Source organism: Chrysochloris asiatica, unplaced genomic scaffold (genome assembly GCF_000296735.1).
Source record: "Chrysochloris asiatica unplaced genomic scaffold, ChrAsi1.0 scaffold00008, whole genome shotgun sequence".
In the NCBI taxonomy this organism is placed as follows: Eukaryota; Metazoa; Chordata; class Mammalia; order Afrosoricida; family Chrysochloridae; genus Chrysochloris; species Chrysochloris asiatica.
In genome coordinates, this window is record NW_006408526.1 from 7,534,293 (window position 1) to 7,556,293 (window position 22,001).

The 22,001-nt window shown below is 34.1% G+C and overlaps 1 protein-coding gene across 1 annotated transcript in view; it reads left to right on the forward strand.

Moving 5' to 3' along the window:
* The window catches only part of CNTN5 (contactin 5), a 704,421-nt gene that overhangs the window by 494,759 nt on the left and 187,661 nt on the right, over positions 1-22,001 (forward strand). Inside the window, exons 12-13 of the mRNA XM_006833948.1 lie at positions 3,681-3,808; positions 6,349-6,524. Coding sequence (XP_006834011.1) covers positions 3,681-3,808; positions 6,349-6,524 — 304 coding nt within the window. The remainder of the gene's footprint in view (positions 1-3,680; positions 3,809-6,348; positions 6,525-22,001) is intronic.

A 22,001-nucleotide genomic window follows, 5' to 3' on the forward strand; every position in this document is an offset into this window, starting at 1 on the left:
AGGAGAATACTGAAAGTGCCATGGACTGCCAAAAGAACCAATAGATCTGTTTTGGAAGAAGTGCAGCCAGAGTGCTCCTTGGAGGCCAGGATGGTTAAGCTTCGTCTCTCCTACTTTGGCCATATTGTCAGGAGGGAACAGTCACTGGAGAAGGATGTCATGCTGGGTAGGGTGGAGGGTCAGAGAAAAAGAGGAAGACCCCCAGCGAGATGGATCAGCCAGGTGGCATCATTAATGGACTCAAGTGTGACAGCGGTAGTGAGGTTGGCCCAGGATCGGACTTTGTTTCGTTCTGCATGCATGGGGTTGCTATGAGTCGGTTCCGACTCAATGGCACCTGACAACAACAACAACATATCCTACAATTAAATTGCAATAATTTATGTATATAGATATAGATATAGATAGATAGATATGTATATATATATATGCATGTATATATATGTATGTATATATATATATGTATGTGTATATATGTATGGGTATATATATATATACCTAAGTTAATGTGCTTAAATAAGAGATAACTTTGTTCAAGATAACTTCATGCTAGTCACTGACAGGGATTTGAACCTAACCCTTTCTGAATTTAAATCATATAGTCTCAGTTGGCAAGGATAAGAAGATACCAGAAATAAATCTAATCTGGTTAGAGCATGATCTATAAATTCTGTGACAGCAGGTGGTATTCCCAGGCATGCAGTCTGCTTGGAAAGCTCTACGTTAGGTTCTGTAGTGTCTGACAGGTGGACAAACATGATAATGGAGGAAACAGAAAATATTGCTAAAATTTCAAAATCAGGGTAGGTGTTGAGATGTGACCAACGAATCCCCAGAAGATAGAATTAAGTACTATGATGCCCTAGGTGTACTGTATATAGGTCAGGTAACAAGATGGAATCTCAATAATTGGGTGAACTATTAGTGTAATTGGTTATGTGTTGAGCTGTAAACTGCAAAGTCAGCAGCTCAAATCCACCAGTCACTCTGTGGTAGAAAGATGAGCTTTCCTCTCCTGAAAAGATTCACAGTCTCAGAAACCCTATATAAGGTTGTCATAAGTCATAACTGACATGACAGCACACAGCAACAGTAGTCCAGTGACTGGGAGAACAGCACTAAGTCTAGGCAGAAACTCATGGAATAATCTAGAGACTTGAATACAGCAAGTATGACTTGATTGTGAATACTAGAATGCTAGATTATATTTCCTAAAATCATTCCTGCCTCAGTGAGCCTCTACCTCATCATTCCCTTATCACCCTACTCTAAGTCCAAGCATTTCCTAGCAGAATTAATTCCCAAATCTGAAAATTACAGATGGTAGGAGTCAAACAAAAATAGATGAGGAGAGAAGACAGATAAAGAAGTTGGATGTTGAAAGAGAATACTAATTCAATATTCAATCCTTCAAGCATGTGTGCAATGATCAAATGTTATAATGCAAAAAAGCCACTGTCTGATCTGTTTTATATATTTTTTCTAATTTAAAAACAAAAATGAAAGAAAGAAACGATATATCATCTAATAAGGATTTGGACTTTGAATCCAGCAGACAAACTTTTGTTTAAGTGACCCTGCCATTTGACTGATAAAAAGCATTGTGATATTCAAAATTCTTTATCCTGCAAGTAGACCAGTGACCTACAATACAGGCCTAAAGTTCATAAAATATCTTTAAGAAGAGAGTATAATATGTTGCCTCTTGTCAACAAGGAAAGATTCATCTTAAATCAAGAACTGAAATACTGCCAGGGTCTAAGACACATTTATTTTTTTAAAAGAGGTGAATTTTTAAGCCACACTAGATTCTCACCTGCTAGATTAGAATTTACTTGGGTCAGTAAATGAGATTTTTTTCAAAATATTAATATTCTGTACAAATTCTTGTAATATAGCTCAATTTCAATAGATGTCATATTTCATAAAAGAGAATGGCTATTTGTTTACAAGTGTATAAACTTTGCTTTTAAATGTGATAAATTCATTATGTACTATTTTTTAATCAAAATTAAACACTAAAATAATGAATAGAATTTTTATTGACTATCTTGAATTGATTGGGTAATTTTTGAGTGTGCTGCATTTTCTAAGCATCTCAGGCTAGTATCTACCCTGGACATATTATCCTATCCAAGTCTTCACTAGTCATAGTCTTAGTAATATAATTAATCTAACTTATAAAATTTCCTTCCTTCTTACATTTTGTATAGTAACTTAGATCACTACTAAAAATGATATATTTTAAAACTGATATCTTTATTAATGTCAACATGTAAGTACAAATTTATAAACAGTATTCCAGCTGTCAATAATTTAATGCCAGGTGTTAACTAAGTTCAGTGTTGTAAATAATGCTCAATTCTGAGTGGTTGACAAGATTGAATACATATCTAAAAAACAACACATGATATTAACTCATAAGATATATATTTTTCATATATCTTAAATAGTTTACCATTATATCACCATACAGTAAACTATTCTTCTTGGAACTTTGTTGTTGTTAAGTGCTGTTGAGTTGGTTCTGACTCATAGCGACTCTCCTCCATAGAGTGACTGGTGGGTTTGAACCACCAGCCTTGTAGATCGTAGTTTGGTGCTGCTTATCCTACAATACCACCCCAGGACTAAGAGGATCAAATTCTAGATGAGATCTGGTATGTTCAGGGTGGTATGGCCATAGATAGAGGGTCCAATTTTAGGATTTTCAATTCAGTGGGGTCCCTGTTTCTTACCCAAAGGAGCACAGCCTGTTATTAGCTTTCTCCTTTGTAAAAAAAAACATCAATTCAAACTCTAGTGGCATATCAAATAAAACCACAACTGCCACTTCGCCTATGTTTCAGGTTGCTTGAGTTTATTGACCCACTGGTGAAATATTAGGTTGTATTTCAGGAGCATAGAAGGATGAAAAGGACAAAAGTACTGATTAAATATGAAATTTGTATATTCCTGCAATGATGACTGCACAGGAGAAAATGGTAATTCCAAATGTCAACCTCATTTTCACTGAACTTCTAAAAATTTTTAATAATGTTTTAATTTTTCACCTTCATATAAGACTCAAGGTCTACTTTTAACAAAGGCCAAGAAAGAGCCCAGGTACAAACTCAGATATCACATTCTTAAGTTTTAAAAAGTGCAGTGGGAGCAGCCCAGAAATCAGTTCTCATTTTCATACCCTTGCTGAACAGTGGCATTGTGGAGAAACTGCCATAAATCATCTTTTGCCTGTATACAATTAATTTTATGTTCTGTACTTGTCCTCCTCTCTGTTTTTATGCTGTTTCTTTTTATATTTGGTTTTTGAGGTCACTCTTGGTTTGAGGTGAAATACCCAAGCTTTGTATTAAAATACCACTGGGTCACATTATAGCAACAAATTTTAATAACCAAATCAGGGTCACCTTTTCCCATGAATTTTAAAATTAGCTGTCAGAAAGTGTCAAAAGAAAAATAACCAGTATATTGGTAACCCTTTTGAATTAAAAAAAGATTGTGGGTTTATTGCGTAATTTCTTTGAAGGGTAAAAACAATTCCACTACCTATGCATATTTTCTCAGTGGTCCTTTATCTTATTGATGTTGGAACTTGTTTCAGACTGCATCACATTGTCTTATCATTTAGTTAATATGCAATAAAACAGGAAAAAAAAAACTTGTTTAATAATTTTCAGAATAGCTATTCTTCCAGACGGGAGTCTACGAATCCTAAATGCTACTAAATCAGATGAGGGAAAGTACGTTTGCCGAGGGGAAAATGTCTTTGGCTCTGCTGAAATTATAGCTGCAGTATCTGTAAAAGGTAAGAAAACATGGTTAAATATTTTCTAAGCCAGTATAGTTTCTTCCTGGCTTTATCAGAAGAAGCATAAATATACCATGCATGTATATGTTTGCCTGTATGTATGTATGCATTCTCCTGTATATAAAATAAATTGTAAAAATAAAATTACACATCCCACTAGTTCTTCTGCACTCATTAGAAGACCATAGAGGAAGGAACACATCAGGGTAGAAATTTGAAGATTTTTCTTTGAGCTAAATATGTGCAAGGGTAAAGAACAATTTCTGATGTTTTAGTCAATCTCTTAAAATTTAAAAGTATGCCTACAATATGAAATTATTTTTCCTCTACCAAAATAAAAGTTAGCATCGCTCAGTAATTTTACTTTGACACATTTTAACTGGCAATTTTTTTAAGAAGGAATAGAAGAAAGTGCCCCAGATAATCAGAAAGCAGAGGTGGTCATTGATGTTCCCGTCAATGAAATTATTTACATGTCTTTAATTTTTAGTATAATAAATAATTGCAGCATATATATTTCTGCTAGTTCTCTACTTCTAAAGAGAACTGGATTTCAAGTCTGGAACATTCTTTCGAGGCTATATTGTAGTTTATTGTTGTTGAGTGCCATGGAGTTTGTATTTGAACCACAAGGTTGGTGGTTCAAACCCACCATCATTCCTCAGAAATCCTAAACAGAGTTTCAACGGGTTGGAACTGACTCAAAGGCACCTAACAACAATATAGGGTTTCCGAGGCTATAAACCTTTGCAGGAACAGAAAGCCTCATCTTTCTCCTGTTGATCAGTTGGTGGTTTCAAATTCCCCACCCTGTGGTTCACAGTCCAGTGTTTATCACACAGAGCCTCTGCACTCCCCACATTGTAGTTTAGTAACAACAAAATCTCACATGTTAGACTGCAAAGTGTCTTCATTTGCCAAAGAAATGTTTTTCATAACAGCTATATCTTTAACTTTTTTACTTGTGCTTGTACAATATAGCAAATAACTATTTAATCATATAATTATGGAAATGCTCATTTTTATGTTTCTTTACCAATGAAAAGGTAATTAATATAGCCATCACCCTGATATTTAATATCTACTTATGTATAAAAGAGTTAAGCATTAAAAGAAATAAGGAACACAATTTAAAAGATGTTTTCATTTGTATGGAGTAGATGCAACCTGATCTTTTATCTCTTCTCTTATTTATTCCTTCAGCGAGATAATCAATCTTTCTCATAATGAGACAATTCTGATTCTACAAACTTCTTAAGTGTTTACTTAATAAGATAAAAAATGTTCTCTATGAATCATGGGGTAAACGAAATATTTAATTACCCAAAACACTTCAATCTCAACAAAATTTAAACTACTATAGACTGTATTTTTCTGACTTCACTGATGAAATCAGACGTTAGAATGCCACATGGAATATCTTCTGACTTCTAGAATGTTAACATTTAGTTTGGCATTCCTATCCTGTGGTTGCACTTTGCTCTCAGTGACTATTTAGAAAAATGTTTGATATTAAAGGATATGATTAGTTGTTAGGAGTGAAAGCTTCATCAAACTATACTATTGCAAACAATAGAGGTAGAATAGAAATATTCAGCTCATTGTTAATAATTTTTGCTATCTTCATGAGGTATTTACAACTAGGAATATGACTAAAAAACAGATAAAGGCAAATTTCTTTCTTCATCACCTCCCTACTCACTTAAAAACGTCATATTGCAGTCATTTGACCTCTAGCTTAATTAACACTAAGATGTGGAGCCTGTATTAATCTTTATTGGTTCAAAATTTCTCTAAACTCAGCAAACAAAAAGAAAAACAAGGAAGTATGTCTGTTAAGAAGAAATTCAACTGAATCAAATGGCTAAACATAAGCTTCTTTTCTCAAAAATATTTTCAATCAGTGATTTGAATTAAGCTATCCTCAATTTACTACCAGCGATGCTTTATAATTAGCTAGAAAATTCCACTTTTACCTCAAAATGATGATATATCATAAGAGAGTTCTGTATGGCATAAAGCAAATACAAGGTGATTTATGGTAGTAATATTATGTTTTCCCCTCTCTTAAGACAGTACTTTGGGGAGAGGCGCTTTCTGCTGCCTTGTAGCTTCCTACAGCCCTTAAGGAGGTGAACTCCTGAGTTCTTTCTTCTGAAAGATGAAGAATTTTTAGTAAAAACCCTTTTATTTATGCTTGATGATCCATGAAGGTGGACAGGGAGGTTATTGCTTCTTTTATTTATTTCTCTCCTTTGCAAGGGTCAAAAATTGCTTCTAGTTATATAGTCTCTAGTTTTCTTTCTTTCTTTCTTTCTTTCTTTTTGTCAAGTTAACCTTTTCATTGTAACAGGGACTCTTAAATCATGAAATCATTTGCATACCCAGTGAAAGCAATGTAAAATGCACTAGCACTCAAAAGCTGATAATACTATTCTCAATAAAATCTTATATATGTGCATGGTATACCTGTGTTGTAGAGATATGGGGAACTACTACATGTCAATCTAGTAACTAGTGTATTTTTACTTGCATAGAGCCTACAAAAATAGTACTTACTCCTAAAAGAATGGAGTTAACAGTGGGAGAAAGCATTGTCCTGAACTGCAGAGCAGTCCATGATGCTAGTTTGGATGTCACTTTCTACTGGACACTAAAAGGACAGCCAATTGATTTTGAGAAAGAAGGTGGACATTTTGAAAGCATCAGGGTCGTAAGTAAATACACTTTTATTTTTTGTGTATGAAATAATTTTAGAAATTTTAAATCAAATGCAAAAATGTTCTCTTCTATTAAATGCTAAGGACAAGCAGGAAAAATCAATTTGATTAAAAAGGATTACTATCCTCCTTTGTTTTGTGCTGTGTCAAACAATAAATAATTATTTTTAAACTTCCATAAAATTTTGGGAATTGTTTATAATGTAAACTGAGTTTTCTTGCTATTTTGATTTATTTTATTAATAGGATCCATAGTTACACATCCAGTTCTTCAAAGGTATATTGCTACATAAAATGGCAATTTTTTATTCAGAGTATTCTTAAAAGTGGTTATGGTAAAGTAAAATACATATGTGAAATAAGCCTATCTGTACTACTGCTCAAGAGCTGTACTTTGTAGAGATTGCTTAATTGCTCATAAGCTACAGAGCTAAACCATGTAACCCATAATCAGAAAATGCACAGTAGCCTTAGGTAAATGTTTATCACAAACATGGTAGTTTGTTATCCACCAAATTTTTGTCTTTTTGGTACCTTCTTTTTTTTTATTACACTGTCTACTGGGCAATCAGCTGAAAGGAGTGGATGACAATGTTGAACCAAATTCTGTGGAACCCTCATGGAAGGACTCACTGCCTTATTTTATACAGGAGTGAACAGTGAATCCAATGACTTGAATAAGAAATGAAAAGTAGCATGATAACAAAGGGAAAAGGAGAAAGAAAGGTGAAACTAGAGAGAGATAGAGAGATTTGGGCTGAAAACTCCCTTGTGTGTTTTCTAATAAAATAGATCCAAGTTAATATTATTGCTTATAAACCCATTTTGAAATGGTGTTATAAGTTCTTATTAGTATCAGTCTATTTCTTCCTAACAACATTGGAAAACCATAGCTGTAGTGAGTTCAAACATATAAAACTCATTTGAGCTTGCAATTTATTTTAAAGGCAATGTAATGAGTATAAAAAGTCCTGGGCCCAAAGTCAGGAATTTTGCAAATCAAGTTCAAGTTCAATCCCTAATCATCTGTATAACATAAAGCCAGTCACTTAACTTGGCATGACTCTCGTAGAGACGTAAAGTGAAAGAGTTGGTCTAGATAATGTCTAATATTCCTCCATGCTTGATAATCTATTATATTCATATTCGTAAAAGAGTAAAGATCAGTTGTTGTATTTGGGTAATTTACCAAAATTAAACACTATCTTCCAAAATATTCTTCTATATCAGGTTTACTTTGTGAATAATTGGAGAGATAATGTAAATAAGAAACAGCAACCAATTGGATTGTTCATCATCTCATTAAAGATTAAATTGTGTTTAATTATTAATGGTTACTTTATACATGCAGAATATTTAGATCATGTTAAATAACGTATTATCTTCTAATTTGTGGTTTTCATCTTCCTTTTCCTTGGGTTGATAATTCCCTCAAGACTGTGAACAAATTTTATGGCATGTATGTCATTACATAAGGCTAGGAAAATAATGACAAGTTAAAATTCATCAAAATTATATCTTTTCAGAATTGTCTGTAAACATTCATTTTGAATAACAAAACATATAAATATAAACAGAATAAGGGTCTTTCTTCAAATAAGCATACCCCTCTTTATTTTAACAACAGTAAAAAATAAATGGACTTAGTGAGATTTTCTGAATTCTACTTTTTGTCCCTTAGACATTGCCACTTAAGGATGATACCATTCATTTGTCTTAGTATATTTTTACTCATTGCCATGACGTTGGCAGCTGTACCTCATTACATTTATATACCTTTTGTTCTTGAGAAGAACACAATTGACCCCTTACTCCACATGAACTCATATAGTTACAAGCTATCGTATAATTAGGCACTGCTGTTTCACATATTAATAAACTATAAGATGGATGAATAAATTAAATTATCATGCTGAATAAATGAAATGCTTAGCTGAAAGATAGCATAGGACAATTGTATATCAATTGTTATATTTGGAACCATTTACAAAAATAGTGAAGTGTGAAAGAAACAGTGTATGGCCTTCTTCTCAATTACCTCAAGCACCAATTGCTTTCAGTCTGTGTTCAAGGCCATATACCGGATAGAATAGCACTTTTATGTCAATGAAAAGACAGTGAAAAAAAGAAAAATATTCTATGTCTCCTCCTGACTGTCTACATTTGAGAACAAAACTGATTTGAAAATAATGTGTTCTAGTAGGAAAAATTGAAACCTTATTTAGCAAACAGATTTGGAGGGTATTTCTGGATTCTTGGGGAAGTCAATGGAAGATTTTGGGAATAAGAAGGTATGTTAGAACCTAGAAGAGCACCACAGAGACTGATCTTAAGGCCTGTTTTGATTCAAAGACAGTCATTGAAAGAACTTTTAAGCACATCATCTTAGGGATCTATTCAAGTTCAGCTGAGTAAAGTCCAATGAACTTGAGAAATTTAAGCAGAAGCAGTGTGCCTTTGATTGACGCTATCTCTCTAGGTTAACTGCTTTGGGATCTAAACTTGACACTGGTGACTAAAAGGCAAACAAAGAGGGAATATTTTAACACTACATAAGATTAAATTAGTCAACGAAGTCTCAAAAAAAAAGATACATCAATGATGCTGATAGTATTTTGTAAGATGCAAGAACATGATTTAATGAAGTTCTTTACATTTCAATAGTTGCACTGATGAATTTAATTAACAGCCATTTGTAGACAAAGCTCTAGGTAAAATTTTATATGTAGCCTTTGTAGCATCTTTATATAATACATATTATTATGCTTTTAATGGAATATTGCTTTAAGACTGCTTTCCAAGAGAGTAAATAGGTAAAAAACATAATCACATCAATGTAAAAGCATCAAAGTTATTGCTGTTAAAGTAAAATTAAAATACCTGTAGTGAAAACTGCTTCTATTTCTCTGTCCACTTTCATAGACTGTTTTCAAACCTAACAATGTATTTGGAATGAATCCATTTTTGATGCTAAAGGATCAATCAGTCTATTAACATTTGATCCAATTCACCCAAATCACCTTTTTGTTTTGCAAATTACATGAACTAACTGAATGTGGTAATAAGAAAGACTAGTATTAAAATTTGAATTTACAAGTGAAGTGATGTGATAGATACAAAGTAAAATATATGATCTTACTCTTGAAGAGATAACAATTTAGCAGGAGAAAATAGCAGGATGGGTAGTGATCTATGAAAACAGAGCAATCAGTGTGTTGGGGGAAGCTCTATGTGTACATGGCAGGATGAAGGAGTTAGTATTTTAACTGGACCATGGCTAGTAGAAGAATTGTGTCACATGACAAGGTGATAAAACTGCATTTCAGACAGAGAGGGTAGGTCTATTAAAGGCAGAAAAATGGGAGAGTTTAGTCCGTGTATCAATAATAGTGAGTAACTAGGACTTGGACAGCACAGTAAGGCCATATAACAAAATACAAGTCCATATGTATTGAATCCATTTAAAGAAAGCAACAGAGGCCTCACTGTAAAGGCTCTGGTTTCCTAGCTGTGGAATTTAAGTCGTGAGCTAATTCTGACAAATGTGTGGAGCAGAAATTGCACAACTTGTACATTTTACTTTTACTCTAGATGGGTTAGGCAGAGGGTATGGTAAGAAGTTGGCCATTATAAGATGTTATTAGATAAAATCATTTATGATTGTTTTGACAGACAACCTTGTTATTGTTTATCAGAGAACATTGTATTGCTTACAGAATGTATAAACAACATGTGAGCATCACCAAATGGCCCCAGTGCTATGGCCTTAATGGAAGTTGTGGTGCTTCTTTATGTTTCAGAGACTTGAAATTCATATTCATTCATTTGAAATATGTTGTTTGTTGATTCGTGCCGTCGAGTCAGTTCCGACTCATAGCGACCCTGTATAAGGTTTCTAAGGAACGACTAGTGAGTTTGAACCACTGACCTTACAGTTCAAACTGACCTTGAGGTCGAGTGTTAAACTTATGATGCAACACCAGGACTTAACGTACATTTGAAATATAAGTAATTTTTAATTCTTTTGATACATTAAGAGTAGTTACACTGAGAATCATGGTAGTATGCAGTTTTCTCTATAATTAGGCAAAGAAAATTTCTCAAATCTTTGTCATCAGGATGGTCTGTTAGTAGAATTGGCTTTCCCGTTGTGAACACTCTAAACTTGCAACAAAACAGATAGCCATTTGCCTACTCTTTTTGTCGTCATTTACCCAGTTCTCTGGCTACAATAATCTCAGGAAGACAGAGTAGGGTTATTTCACCCCATTCTTTGATGAAGAACCTAAAGAGTAAGACTTTTCAAGTACTTAATTAGGGAAACAAGATTAGTTAGAGAGCGATTTTTAAACTGCATTATGACGATTTTCCAATCATAAATCTTATACTCTATATAATAACTGAACACCTATTATGTGCTCAGCTCTTCTCTACAAACAGTGGGAAAGAAAAATAAGAGATGTAGTCCTATCGTTCATTAAGTATAAAGATGGCACAGGGCATTAAATTATCCAGGGAAAGTATAACTATATGACTATAAAAATTACTATTTTTTAATTGAAGTCAAGTAGTGTTAGAATCCAAAGAAGAAAATTAACTTGCCCTTTATCATTGTGGAGAAAAGCAAGATAAAAAATTAAGGACATAACTGAGCACCTACTGTGTGTCAAGTCAGTAAGAACTATACATTAAGTCCATCCAATATCATCAAATTCTCATAATAATCATATAAGGCAATATTATTTGAGGAGAAAGTGGTATGTGATCCAGGTCTCAAAAAATGGTAGAATTAGGATAGGCAGAGAATGAAGGAAAAGACAATCTAAGGAACATAAAATTTTGTACCTCAGTGTTGTGAAGGATTTTGGAGATTACTGAGTTTGTCTTAGATTGGGACATGGCTTCCCCATCAGTATTGTTAGTGTCTGCTATAACCCTTGGAGTGATGAGGAACTCAGTCCTCTGAGGTAGTTCATTCTATTACAAATAAGATAATAACTTTAAAAGTAGGACTATGTTTATCCATATTTCAAGCATATAATTAATAAAGGAATATGTCATATTCATATCTATCATTTGTATTATGTTATTAGGTTAAGTAAATAAAAAGGGGTTAGGACTTAAGAATTTTACATTCACTGTAAAGCTCTAACCTATGTCAACTTTACTATTATAGTTACTTCTGTTCCTACCTTCTTAGGATTTAACTTCTTGTCGTTGTTAGGTGCTGTCAAGTTGGTTCTGACTTATAGCAACTCTGTTTAGGGGTTTCAAGATTGTAAATCTTTCTGGAGCAGAAAGCCTCATCTTTCTCCTACAGAATGGCTGGTGGATTTGAACTGCCAACCTTGTGGCTAGCAGTTCAGTGCTTAGCCTACAGCACCACCTGCACTCCTACAATTTAGCTTATTGTTTACTATTTATTAAGTACTCCTATCGTGGTGCTATAGGCTAAGCTCTGGACTTCTAACCACAAGACTGGCAATTCAAACTCACCATTGAGTCCTCAGAAACATTATATAATGTTGCTATGAGTCAGAACCAATGTATCGACACTTAACAGCAAAAACATTTATTAAGTAGTGGAAGTCACCTAATGGATGGCAGTAAGTTCTCAGATGGCAGCATTTTTTTTTTTTTTTACTAATGAATAAATATTGTTGTTATTGTTTTTAATTATATAGGGTTTCTGAGGAGTAGCTGGTGGTTTTAAACCACTGATCTCACCATCAGCAGTCCAGTGCTTATCCTGCAAAACTACACTAGGACTCTGAAAAATATTAATGGTGTGAAAACCAATAAAATCATCAGACATACTTCAGAATGTATTGAGAAGTAAGAAAAAGCTATTAATAAGGTCCTCACCAGTATCCCTATAGTCTCTCTTGAGAGACTTTCAACACTTTGACAAGTGGAAATCTTGGAGCCACTTTATAACTAATCAACAAGGGTACAAAAGGACAAAGAATTAGTAGCTGTAATAAAGGCATAAATTCTATTGGGCTCATTCTATTCACTGGTAATATTCATGCTTTCAAGGAAAATGTCCTCCTGGACTTTGAGCCTTACCCTCATCCTGCCTGGTAGAGGGTTTATCATTCCTCATCATGTGATGTCCTGGTTCTTAGATCTGAATCCTGAAAACCTGATAATCCACCAACCTGGTAATCTGTATTTGATTACATCTCTTTGTTGCTGTTGTTAAGTGCCGTGGAGTCCGTTCTGACTCATAGTGACACTATATAGGATTTCTGAGGAAAATTGGTGAGTTTGAACTACCGACCTTGTGGTTCATACCAACCTTATGATACAGTGTTTATCCAACAGCACCACACCATTTTACTCTCACATATTTGTTTATAGATTACATAAAAGGCAATATTTTGGTGGAGAAACAATTCTTAAATCCTGGATGTGTAATCTGTGAACTGCAACAGTACTGAGCACAACTGCATACTTTCATGATTTGGATTATCCACCCCCAAATTCTAATGGCAGATTGACTCACTAACCAAAATGTGAAGTAAACCTTTCACATAAGTAATTTACCAAATGTAGACAAATCAAACAGTGCCCCAAAGTAGTGTTTTGTTGTTAGGTGCTGTAGTCGGTACCAACTCTCAGTGGCCTTATGCACAACAGAATGAAACACTGGTCCTGTGCCAACTTCCTAATTGTTGCTACGCTTGAGCCCATTACTGCTACAACAGTGTCAATCCATCTCGTTGGGGGTATCCCTTGTTTTCACTGACCCTTCACTTCATTAAGCATGATGACCTTCTCCAGGGACTGGTCCCTCTTGAAAATATGTTTGAAGTATGAGAGATGAAGTCTGGTCCGCCTTACTTCTAAGGAGCATTTTGGCTGTATCTCTTCCAACACAGATTTGTTTTTGTCAGTCCATGGTACTTTTAATATTCTCCTCCAACAATGTAACTCAAATGCATCAATTAGTCTATAGTCTTCTTTATTCATTGTCCAACTTTCATATGGTATATGAGGTTATTGGAAATACCATGGCTTGGGTCAGGCAAACCTTATTCCTAAAACTGACATCTTTGCTTTTGAAGACTTTAAAGAGGTCTTGTGCAGAAGATTAGCCGAATGCAATACATCATTTGATTTCTTGACTGCTGCTTCCATGAGTGTTGATGATAGATCTGAGCAAAATGAACTCCTTGATAGCTTCAATTTTTCTCCATTTATCTTAATGTTATTTATTGGTCCAGTGGTGAGGATTTTTTCATATTTATTTACAATGAGGTGCAACTCATACTGAAGGCTATTGTCTTGATCTTCATCAGCAAGAATTTTAAGTCCTCTTCACTTTCAGCAAGCAAGGTTGTAGTATCTGAATATTACAAGTTGATAATAAATCTTCCTCCAATCCAGATACCACATTCTTCTTCATATAATACAGTTTCTCAGATTGTTTGCTCAGTATACAAATTATATAAGTATGGTGAAAGAATATAATCCTGGCATACAACTTTTCTTATTTTAAACTAGTGTCGCCTTGTTGTGTTATAACAACTGCCTCATGAGTACAATTAAGTGTTCCAGAATACTCGTTCTCTGCAATATTAGCCACAGTTTGTCATCATCCACATAATCAAAAGCCTTTGTGTAGTCAGTAAAGCAGAGTACTCTCTGTTTTCAGCCAAGATCCATCTGACTTCAGCAATGATATCCTTCTTTCCAAGTCCTCATCTGAATCCAGCTTGAACCTCTGGCAGTTTTCTGTCAATTTATGGTTGCAGCGATTTTTAAATTATCTTTAGCAAAATTTAACTTTTATATGATATTAATGATAGTGTCTGATTTCTGCATTCTGTTAGGTTACCTTTCTTTGGAATGTCCAAAAATATGGATCTCTCCCTATCAGTTGGCCAGGTAGTTGTCTTCCAAATTTCTTGGCATAGATGAGTAAGTGCCTCCAGTGCTGCTTCATTTAATTGACAGATTTCTACTTGTATTCCATCAATTCCCAGAGAATTGTTCTTTGCCAACATCTTCAATGCACCTTGGACTTCTTCCTTCACTACCATTGACTCTTGATAATAATCTCTTGAAATTGTTGGACATCAACCATTTCTTTTTGGTACAGTGATTGTGTGTTCCTACCATCTTCTTTTGATCCTTTGGCATCATTCAATATTTTGCCCAATTGAGGCTTGAATTTTTTTCTTCAGTTTCCTAAGCTTGAAAAATGTTGTGTGTCTTCTTCCCTTTTGTTTTCTGTTTCCAGGTTTTTGCACATTTCATTATAATATTTGATTTTGTCTTGTTAAATTGTCTTTTGAAATTTTCTGCTCAGCTCTTATACCTCATTTCTTCCATTTGCTTTAGCATTTCCTTTAGCATCTCTACACTAGAGAGCAATTTTCAGTTTCTACTGACATCTATTTTGGTCTTTTCCTTCTTTCTTGTCTTCTAAATGACCATTTGCTTTCTTCCTGTATGATGTTCTTGATATCATCCCACAAATCCTCTGGTCTTTGGTCATTAGTATCTAATGCAGATGACCTCTGAATTCAAGTGGGATATGTGCAGTGTCATAATTTGGCTCTCGTGGAGCTGTTTTAATTTTCCTCAGCTTCAGCCTGAACTTGCATGTGAGCAATTGACGATCTGTTCCATAGTCTGCCCTAGATTGTTTTGGCTGATGATAAGAAGTTTTACATCTGTCTCTTTCCACAGATGTAGTCAATTTGATTTCTGCATGTTTCATCTGGTTAGGTCATGTGCCCTTTTTGTTGTTAAAAAGGGCATTTGCAATAAACAAGTCATTTGTCTTGCAAAATTCTATCATGTAATCTCCAGCATCATTTCTTTCACCAAGTCCAATATTCCAAAGTCTTCCTCTCTGTTTCCAAGCTCTGCATTCCAATTACCTGTAATTAGCAATACATCTTAATTGCATGTTTGATCTATTTTAGACTGAAAAAGTTGGAAAAATTCTTAAAATTCATCATCACTGGCTTTAGTGGGTGCTGTATAAATTGGAATAATAACAGTATTAACTTATCTTCCTTGTTGGTATGTGAATATTATCCTATCACAGATAGCATTTTACTTCAAGCTAGATCTTGAAATGTTCTTTTTGATGATTAATGTGACACTAACCCTCTTCAAATTTTCACTCCTGGCATAGGAAACCATGTGATTGTGTGATTCAAAATGGCCAATACCAGTCCATTTCAGCTCACTTATGCCAAGGATATTGATACTTATGCAGTCCATTCCATTTTATACAACTTCCAATTTTCCTAGATTCTTAATTCGTACATTCCATGTTCTGATTATTAATGAATGTTTATAGCTGTTTCTCTTTATTTTGAGTTGTGCCCCATCAGCAAATGAAGGTCCCAAAGGCATATTACATTTGCATCATCACACTTAACTCTATTTTGAATAGGCAGCTCCTCCCCAGTCATTTTTTGAGTGTCTTTAAACCTGAGGGGTTCATCTTCTGACAGTATATCTGACAATATTCTGATGCTCTTCATAATGTTTCAGTATTCAATATTCTGGTTCTATCTGACAGTGCTCCACTACCATTCATTAACTTTTCACTGACTAAATATTTGGAAGTAGTCCATCTCTCCTTCTTCCTACTCTGTCTTTGTCTGGGAGTTCAGCTGAAACTTGTCCACCATGGGTGACCATGCTGGTAATGAAAATACCAGTGGCATAGCTTCTAACGTCACAGCAACACTCCAGCCACCGCAGCTGTCATATATAAAATGAATCGCATCACCATTCAAATCATTGACCTCAGTTTGTTTTTTAAATATAGCGTGCCAGAGTTGACATTTTAGATATAGTATTACAGTAATAAGATAGATTTTTTTTGTTATTGTTAATTCAAGGTCTTCATTTTTTATAAATGTTTTCTTTTTATGATAGATTTACATATAAGCTCATTTCAGAGATATTATTAATTTGGTTCCAGACCACCTCAATAAAAATGAATATCACAATAAAAAGAATCACATTAATTTTTTGGTTTCCTAGTACATACAAATGAGTCCTGCTGTGGCATGGTAGGATAAGCACTAGATGGCTAACCAAAAGGTCAGCAGTTCAAACCCACTAGCCACTCCCCAGAAACCTTATAGAGTGTCACTATGAGTCAGAACCAATTTGATGGCCTTTAACAATAAAATTACCTATGGAATTTATATTTGCATGATAGTATATTCTATTAAATGTGCAATTGCATTATGGAAAAGTTTGAAATATTGTGAGAATTATCAAAATGTGACTCAGAAACATGAAGTAAGCATCTGCTGTTAGAAAAAATAGCATGATAGACTTGTTCCTTACAGCATTCCTACACTTCAATTTTTAAAAACGCAGTATCTTCACGGTGCAATAAAATGAAGCATAATAAAGCAAGATATGACCAAACATTCATGTGTGATATGAAAATTTAGTATCCCTAAAATGCTGTTTCTGTGCAGAACAGGTCTATAATTTCTCCTTGATCCCTTTTGATTTTTTTCCCAGAGAGAAAGAAAGAAAATTGAAATTCCTGATAACAAAAACAAAACCCACTGTCATTCAGTGATTTTAACTTGCAGTGACCTATAGGGCAGAGAATAATTGCCTCCTAGGATTTCTAAGACTAAATGTTTCTGACAACAGACCACCATACGTTTCACTTGTATAGGTTAGCAACTGAGCTGGCTATTTAACAATTGCATCACAAGCATTCATTAGCTTCTTGATAGAGAAAGGCAATTTTTATTGTAGGCCATGCTGAGAAAATTAGAGCAGTAGTCTGTGGTCTGTGAGAAGATAAAGCACCACGCTTCCTATTGCCTGGAGATTCTCATCAGTACCAGCTGGGATGTTTCAGGTTATTAAATTGGCAGGACTGAGGAAATAAGAAATAGGAAACAACCCTTACCTCTTAATTGAATTTGCTTTTAGATTGTAAACTTTAGAAATTATATATGTTTCTAGCTTGCAAACTCTGGGAATTAAGAAATACTTCATGTGTATCTAGACTTCCTGTTTTGTTTTGTTTTTATTTGCAAGTTTTGTTGTTCTCCAAAACTTTTATTCCATTTCATACAATTCTGAACTCAGAATTGATAATCCAATTCTGGAATACTCTAGTACAATATTCTTGGGTGGATTTTTAATACATTTGAAAGAAGAATCTAATCAGCTATATCCTTGGAAATGTGAATATTGATAATGTGTGTTGCTACCATTGTTTGCTGCTGATGTTTTCCTTGACCATTAAGTTAATCTTATTTATTCCAGTAATGTTTATTTAAACTTAATTTTTACAGCAATATAAGCTATCATAAGAATGAATCACTTACTTAGACATATTACTTTTCCAGCCCACTAAGTGTAAATAATATGCTTAACAAACTTTTAATATAAATATTCATACAAAATAACACTCTAAATATTGTGGGTCTTAATTCAGTATTATTACATTTATTATTACTTTAAATTTCTATTAATTATCCTAAAATTGTACATTGAAGTACAATCAATGGAGTTTGACTCTGATCATTAATTACCATTCCCCAATCTGAGAAAGATCTGATAGTAAGAATTGTTATAAATTATATGTGAACTATAAACAGTTTAGAAAAAATGGATGAATTAATTAAAAAATAATTTGGTAATATAAAATCCACACTCATTGCAACCCTGTATAGGATTTCAGAGGAGCGGCTGGTGAGCTTGAACTGCTGACCTTGCAGCTCAAACCAAGTTTGCAGTCCAGCGCATTAACCACACTGCCACACCAGACTCTTCTTGTAGCCATATGTATATTATTCTATCACAGACAGCACTATGTTTCAAGACATATCTGGGAATGTTCTTTTTGATGATGAATACAATGTGATTCCTCTTCAGTTTGTCTTTCTTCATATTATTGTTGTTAAGAGCCATGGAATCAGTTCTGACTTTGAGTGACCCTGTATAGGGTTTCCAAGGAGCAAATCATGTGTTTGAACCATGTACCTTGTGGTTAGCAGTCCAGTGATTATTCTATAGCACCACACCAAGACTCCATTCCTGGTAGAGTAATTCATATAAATGTCTTATTCAAAATAGCTAATACCAGTCCATTTCAGCTCACTAATGCCTAAGATATCGATCTTTATGTGTTTCATTTCTATTTGATCACTTCCAATTTTCCTAGATTCATCTTCATATAGTATATATTCTGATAATTAATGAATGTTTGCAGTTGTTTCTTCTCCTTTTGAGTCATGCCATATCAGCAAATGAATGTCATGAAAGCTTTGCTCCATATCCATCACTAAGGTCAACTCTACTTGGAGAAGGAGCTCTTCACATTCATAACTTGAGTGCTGTCCAACCTGAGGGGCTTATCTTCTGGCACTATATCACAAAATGTCCTGCTGCTATTCATAAGATTTTCAGAGATTAATTTGTAAGAAATTAAACCAGTCTGGTTTAGTCTAGAAGCTTTCCAGAAACCTGTCCACCATGGGTAATCTTGCTGGTATTTGAAATAGTGGTGGCATAGTTTCCAGCAGTACAGCAACACAGAAGCCACTAGAGAATGGCAATCTAACAGATGAGTGGTGGCTCCCAATTATCTCAATATTTCAAATTTTCACATACTCAGTGTTGATTTTTTTTCTTAAGGTGCTATCATTTATATGTTTATAGTATATTTTTAAAGTACCTCTCTCTCCTTATTTTCTTGTATCGTCCCTTTCATTGGTTGCATTGGCTTATGAAGCTATTCCAGTAAGTTGAATTAAGAAAGATAATTAATTGTGTCCATTTTAAGTGAGGATAACATTGTGGTAGATATTGCAGTGTCTTACTAAAATTCCCCTTCAAAACTGAAGCACTCTTTTCTCAAACTATTGAAAGATTGGTGGCTGATAGCTCTCAGCTGAGTTCCTATCTGGGAATTGCCTTTAGCCAAGGAGAGCTGTCCTGGTTTTACTTTACCAATCAGCCCCATTCCCAGTGGTTATAGCTGATGAACGCTTATAGGGTGGTTATAAAGATTGGACCCTTTGCCTCACGGCAAGATAACTCTGAAGGACTTTCTCAGTTCCAGTGTTTCCCATGGATTTGTCTGGGGTCTTTTTTTGTAATTGAATCACAGTTAAACACTTCCTCTGCCCTATTTTGTCTTCATCACTTCATCACAAGCATTGATCCCAATGGCACGTTCCAATGAACTTTCTATACGCAATGTTCATCTCGAAGGCTATTCCAGGAAAATCTGACCTAAGACAAATGCCTTACTGAGAAAGCAATGGGAACATATATAAGTAATAACAAAACAATAATCACTCTCATCTGTTGATCACCTACTAGATATTAGCAATATACAAATATCCTGTGCTATAGTAATATTTTTGACATAATAAAAAATAATAAACTCAGAGACAACATCCTCAGCTTTACACAATTGTTCTATTATATTGTAATTATTCAAACTCAGGTCTGAACCCCAATAGTATCCAAATTTTCTTTTGCCAAATATAGCTAGAGTATATCTCAAGCATATCTAGAATTATTTAGAGAAAAAATAAAAAATAAAACATTTCATACTTTATTAACAAGTTCAATATTAAGTTATATCATCTTGTGACTACTGTAGATAAATCTCTATAATCCATTTTGGAATTTATGAGCCAGCTATTTGGTAAGCTTTCCATATATTTATCTAAAATCAATCACTCTTCATAAATGTCTACTATCATATGGTTCCATTTACACTATACAAAGTCTTCTTTGCTAACATTTGTAAACTTTACTAACATGAGTAATCTCCTGCCTCTTTGCTAAAAATGAATTTCTAATATAAAGATATAGACCTAGAGATATGTATCTCTATATATATTTTAAAGGAAGTCCTGCTCTGAGGCTCAAAAATATAGTTTATTATTTCAGAATAAAATTGAAACTGTTATCACATTGATTAAGATCTTGGGTAAGACGTAGTCATAGTATTTAACATTTTGAAGACAATGTTTAACTCTTTTCATTCTCTCATTTGATTCCCACAACGTTGTTGTGCATCTGGCTTGTTAGACATAGATGAAGAAACTCAGCCTCAGGAAGAAAGGGATGAAGAGCCTCACTAGTAAGGACCTTAGCAATGCAGGCCCATTACTGACATAGCCACCATTAAGGATTTCTTGAGCTTTGACTTTATTGTCAAGAATGATAGTCCAAATCTTGCTTGATGTTTTATATCAAAGTTCCTAAAATAAGCTGTGGTTTTCTGAAATATGAGTACTTGGAAAGATTGAGTTTCTGCTATGTAATTTAGCCTCTTTAACCGAACAACTAAGCTTAATTTTACTTTATTCACTTTCTTGATCACTAGTAAAAGATCAAAAGCATACATTTTATAAAATGAACTCATCACACTACTAAAAATTATCGAATAAAAGTTACTGAGAATGAATTGGAAATTATCTTTATATATCCTACTATTTTTGTCTCTTCAGGTGTTCTATGGGTGTGTTTTCCCATTAATTAAAACTCACTGTTCTGGCTGCTGTAATTGTTTCATTTTGTACATGAGCACATTTTTATCATCTCTTCCTTTTTAGTAATCTGAAAGTTCTCTTAAAATGGATACAATATGCAATATGTGCCAATGCTTTTGCAGCTGAAGATGAGACAAAGTGTCAATCATACTTCTTTAAAAAAAAAAATCAGTTTCCACATTTGAGTCATCCAATATTCATTCTCATTTAATATGTTTTTTATAATTTTGCTAAGTTAATGTTTGGTCACCAAAATTCAGTGTTCAAGCTCTGTAGTCAAAGATATCTTCCATTCTTTCCTTTTTCTTACTCCCATATCAATAAATTATCAAATTCTATTCATTCTGTTTGTGTCTGTTGATTTCCCTCCTCCATTTATGTTATTAGTCAACTCCTAGCATTTATTTTTGCAGTGCTGTACTAGCACCACTTTTTATGCTGCAATTAATATTTAACAATTTCTTCTAATGAGCTAATTCTATCATGTTATACCTCCCCATCACATACACACAAACTGTCCATTAATCTGACACTAAATGACACATCAAGACTCATTTTTCATCATTTTTCTCCTACATTTTATCTTACAGAAAAGTGTAATTCTCTGAAAATATTACGTTTTTACATATTAATCCATGCTGAGAAAACTCTCTGCAGACATGTCTTTTTCAGTTATGGAAAATCCTATATTTCTCTAAGACTTAGTTCTCCTTTCTTTCCTAGTGTCTTACAAATTCCTCTACCAGTTGTTATATACCCTCAAGTTGGTTCTGACTCATAATGACCCTATGTGCAACAGAATGAAACGCTGCCCACTCCTATGCCATTGTCACAATTTTTGTTGTTTCAGCCCATTATTACTACCATTGTGTCAGTCTATCTTGTTGAGGGTCTTCCTCTTTCACATTGACCTTCCACTTTACCAAGCATGATGCTCTTCTCCAG